This window comes from Mercenaria mercenaria, chromosome 4 (genome assembly GCF_021730395.1).
Source record: "Mercenaria mercenaria strain notata chromosome 4, MADL_Memer_1, whole genome shotgun sequence".
NCBI lineage: Eukaryota > Metazoa > Mollusca > Bivalvia > Venerida > Veneridae > Mercenaria > Mercenaria mercenaria.
The window spans coordinates 49365817-49369640 of NC_069364.1; the positions used below are offsets into that span (position 1 = coordinate 49365817).

Genomic DNA, 3824 nt, shown 5'->3' on the forward strand with positions numbered 1-3824 from the left:
ATTACATTATAAACTATATTAAGGCTAAGAATACTTATGTGAGTATACTTCCGATTAATATTTTTTATGAAAAAAAGTGCATCTTAATTAACATGCAAACATGATTAATCTTTGTAAAAAGAAAGAAATAAAAATATAAAACAATACTGGCTCGCAAATCGAACTCACCACAAAGTACAGCGTCGTACCGCTCGACCACACTGCGTGTGAATTTATTTACCGGTTTTACATTATTATGACACCTACACGCAGTTTAGTAAACACAGTAAGAATATCATATTTAATGGTACAAAAAAAACTTAGAACTGGTTGTAACCATAGTTACTATATGACATTATTGTCATTGCTACAGCTGCTCTACATACACTGTTTATATATATTACCAATTAACTACATTTGAACGAACATCTATTGATGAAGTGGTCTAATGAAAGAATGGCATTTGATCTCGTCTTTACCGTACGGCATTGGATAGTTTTTATTGTAAACTATATGAGAATGTATGGCAGCTTCATAATGTTCAGTATCAAAGTCGTGAATGCAGTAATAACGACTTATTTATTATTGCGTGTTTATAATATACGCTAGAAGTTTTAAGATACCCAATTTTTCCTATCAAACGGGAGACAAATCAGTGATGTTTTACAAGAAGAAGCCCTTGGATTATGTGCCTGTAGAAAAGAGCTATTTTATGATTTTATTTGACCAACTTTTTGTATCTCAATCAAAATTTCACATACATGTTATAGATATATAAATAGTACATATATAGACAGTTTGTCGGTACTGTTATACACGAAAAAATACTATGCGCATTCTTTGAATGCAACCGAACATTTAACCAACCTGCGGATCCTCGTGGTTACTGGCGATCTTGTGAAGGTCAAGAAGAGCCTGGTTCACAGTCTTTTCTAGCTGTAACGCTGCTTTCATCGCATCCAGACCAGATCCCCACTCATCACGGTCGGGCTTCTGTAAAAATCAAATTTCGGTACTATGTTGCAAATACTTGTAATTCATAATTTGAAAGGCAGTAAAAGGAACAGAAGTTAATCTCAGCTGTTAAGTCTATCTTGTGCAATATCGCTCAAAGCCAGTACATATGCGTTGGCGTTGAAATATTTTTACAACACAAGAAAAGACTAAAATATAAACATGAAATATACCGAAAGTAAACAAAACGTTTTATAATTTTATTTTCTGAATCAATCCAGATTATACTGAATCAAATCTGAAAACGCACGCGCGCACGTGCGCACGTTGACAGAGAAATCATGATAAAGTTTGTACTTACTTGGATATTCTGGAGAACGACACGTCCACCTCTTTTATTCTGATACTTCATTAACTTCTGGGCGTGCTCTCTCTCCTCGGAGGAGGAATGACTGAAGAATTTCGAGAATCCAGGCAAAGCCACATCATCTCGGTCAAAGTAAAATGCCTGAAAGCGGAAGTAAAAATCTCAAATTAAAATTAAAGCTAAAATCTTCGCATGAATCCGGAAGTAAAAATCCTTAAGATCTTCGCACGAGTCCGGAAGTAAAAACCCCAAATTAAAATTAAAAGCTAAGATCTTCGCATGAGTCTATGGAATATCATACGAAGTTGCCGCTTTTATCTTATAATCGAGACTTGTACCCACGAGACAACCATCCATACATTTAGGACATGAAATAATAAATCTGAACAAATATCAAACCGAGTCTGCCAATATTTTGCTGGACTGTGTAGTATGCTTCTAAAGGATCTTACAGATTAAAAAGAACTACTCAGTATCAGAACAGCAGTCTTCAAGCGCATGTGTACAGTGGCCGTAAAATATCTCTCATGCAACCGAGTCTCCAATTAATTTTTTTTGCGTATGCGTTCTATAGATCTTCTTAAAGAGCTGGCTGATGCATGGTTGTTATGCTCAACTCCACCTTTTTTCCACGAAAGGGCTACATGTATATATGTCTGATTCCGTGCTTGAAACTATTTTCCTGTTTTTTTTTATAAGATATGATTTCAGATAAACAGTATTCATGCTATAGGGTGCAGTAGCGGATAAAATCTAATTGTTATATAGCACCAATGTTTGAACACCCTGAATTGTTATATTAAACCTTTATCGATAAGGTCACTTTGAATTCTATAGGATTACGTATGGCATCAGCTCTGGGATCAATAGAATGGTATGTCATCACGCTGGAACATATTGAGAGATGGGCACATACATAAATCGATAAAATGTATCTTTATTGGAATATATGATATAAATCTGACATATACCCATTATATCACCATGACTTCAGACACCGTAATTCAAAATTGATCAAGAATGGCCAGTTAAGTCAGACTAGTCATATCTGTGAAATATAACAGTGTTAATTAACACCTTATCTACATATACTACTGTACATGAATTTGCTAATTATGTGCACTGACGAAAACCATCAAAACATTTTAATTATTTTCTTTATTTCTGTAATAAATGTATGTGAATTGTGCAAATCAATAGGTCGGTGAAGGTCTTCCTAGAAAAAGACATTTGAAGGTCACCTCTATATATATTTATCCTTTAAAAGACATTCAATGAATACCTTGAACTGAAACAGGAACTTAATGACTTCACAATTACTCCCATAATGGTCGGGAGAAAATCACAATTATATAACATCTGTATGTCCACTGTTTACATAAAATTAGGCATAATATACACATGCAGTTAATTCACATATAAAAGAGAATGCATCATAACAAACTACTTAAATACAAACAATTTTACGAATAAATCAGCTTTCAAAAACCACAAAACTTCCGTATTGCGGCGACGAATATATACATAAATAATTAAAAACATAAAGACTTACCATAGATTGATAGGCATAACTAGCGTGTAATTCCATGTTAATCTGTTTGTTAATTCCAGCTTCACAGTCCTGATGATAGTTTTGGCGAGGTCTTGAGTCAGCCATGTTTCGTTTAATTTGTCCCTGCGTTCACTGAGGCACAAAATTTGATCCTATCTCTTTGTTATACACGCGCAGTATACTGGATACAATTGACTGACAAAGCAAATATCGACCGCAAACAGGGCTATCTAATGTAGTTAATAATAGTCATATAAGGCGATACGCTTTTCAGTTACTGAACCACTCCGGAAACACTTACTATTTTCATAATACAACGTAATTTCAGTTTTGATATGTATTCACTCATATACATTTCAAATATCTTTTTTTCTGGCTGAAAAGACAATTTATAGTATAATATACTCTAGTATACACTTACTGGCTAGATCTCGGGCAAATAGTTTAAAGCCATTCAGTAAGGGTTTAGTTATAAATTTCGGATATATTTCTCGAGTTTTGACCCTGTGTTGAGCCATAGACTAATCAATAGTAGAACAAACTACTAATGTACACTGATTGAATGGCTTGCGGGTCAAGTTAAAATTATTGCCCGATGTCCAAAGGCTGAAAGGTCAACGGTTTTAATTATCGACCGGCAAACCGTTATATAAGTATAAATTAAATGACATGTGAAATATATGGTGGCTGATTTCTGCCATTTTGTGTGTTCGTGTCGGCGAGGCGAAATGTCGGAGTAAAGAAAACAAGAAAGGTCGAAATGATGCTTATTTGTTCGTGTCGGTGGGTCTAAATGTCGAAGACACGAAAACACGAAAGGCCGAAAACTGCTTATTTGTCGTATGTTCACCTTTCGACTTTCGAGGCGAACACACGACGACACGAAACATTGAAGGCGAAATAACGAAAATTCAAGGTCGAACACACGAACTTTGTATTAATCACTTTTCGTGTCGGCGGGTATCAAAACTT

At 34.9% G+C, this 3824-nt stretch overlaps 1 protein-coding gene across 1 annotated transcript; it reads right to left on the reverse strand.

Annotated features, from left to right (window-relative positions):
* Window positions 1–816: 816 nt before the first annotated feature.
* Window positions 817–3037, reverse strand: LOC128556351 (soma ferritin-like). The gene is made up of 3 exons (XM_053541106.1): window positions 2853–3037; window positions 1295–1441; window positions 817–972 (listed from the first exon to the last, which is right to left on the reverse strand). Exons 1-3 carry the CDS (start codon window positions 2955–2957, stop codon window positions 838–840), a joined length of 387 nt encoding a protein of 128 aa, XP_053397081.1. The 5' UTR covers window positions 2958–3037; the 3' UTR covers window positions 817–837.
* Between the last annotated feature and the right edge of the window lie 787 nt (window positions 3038–3824).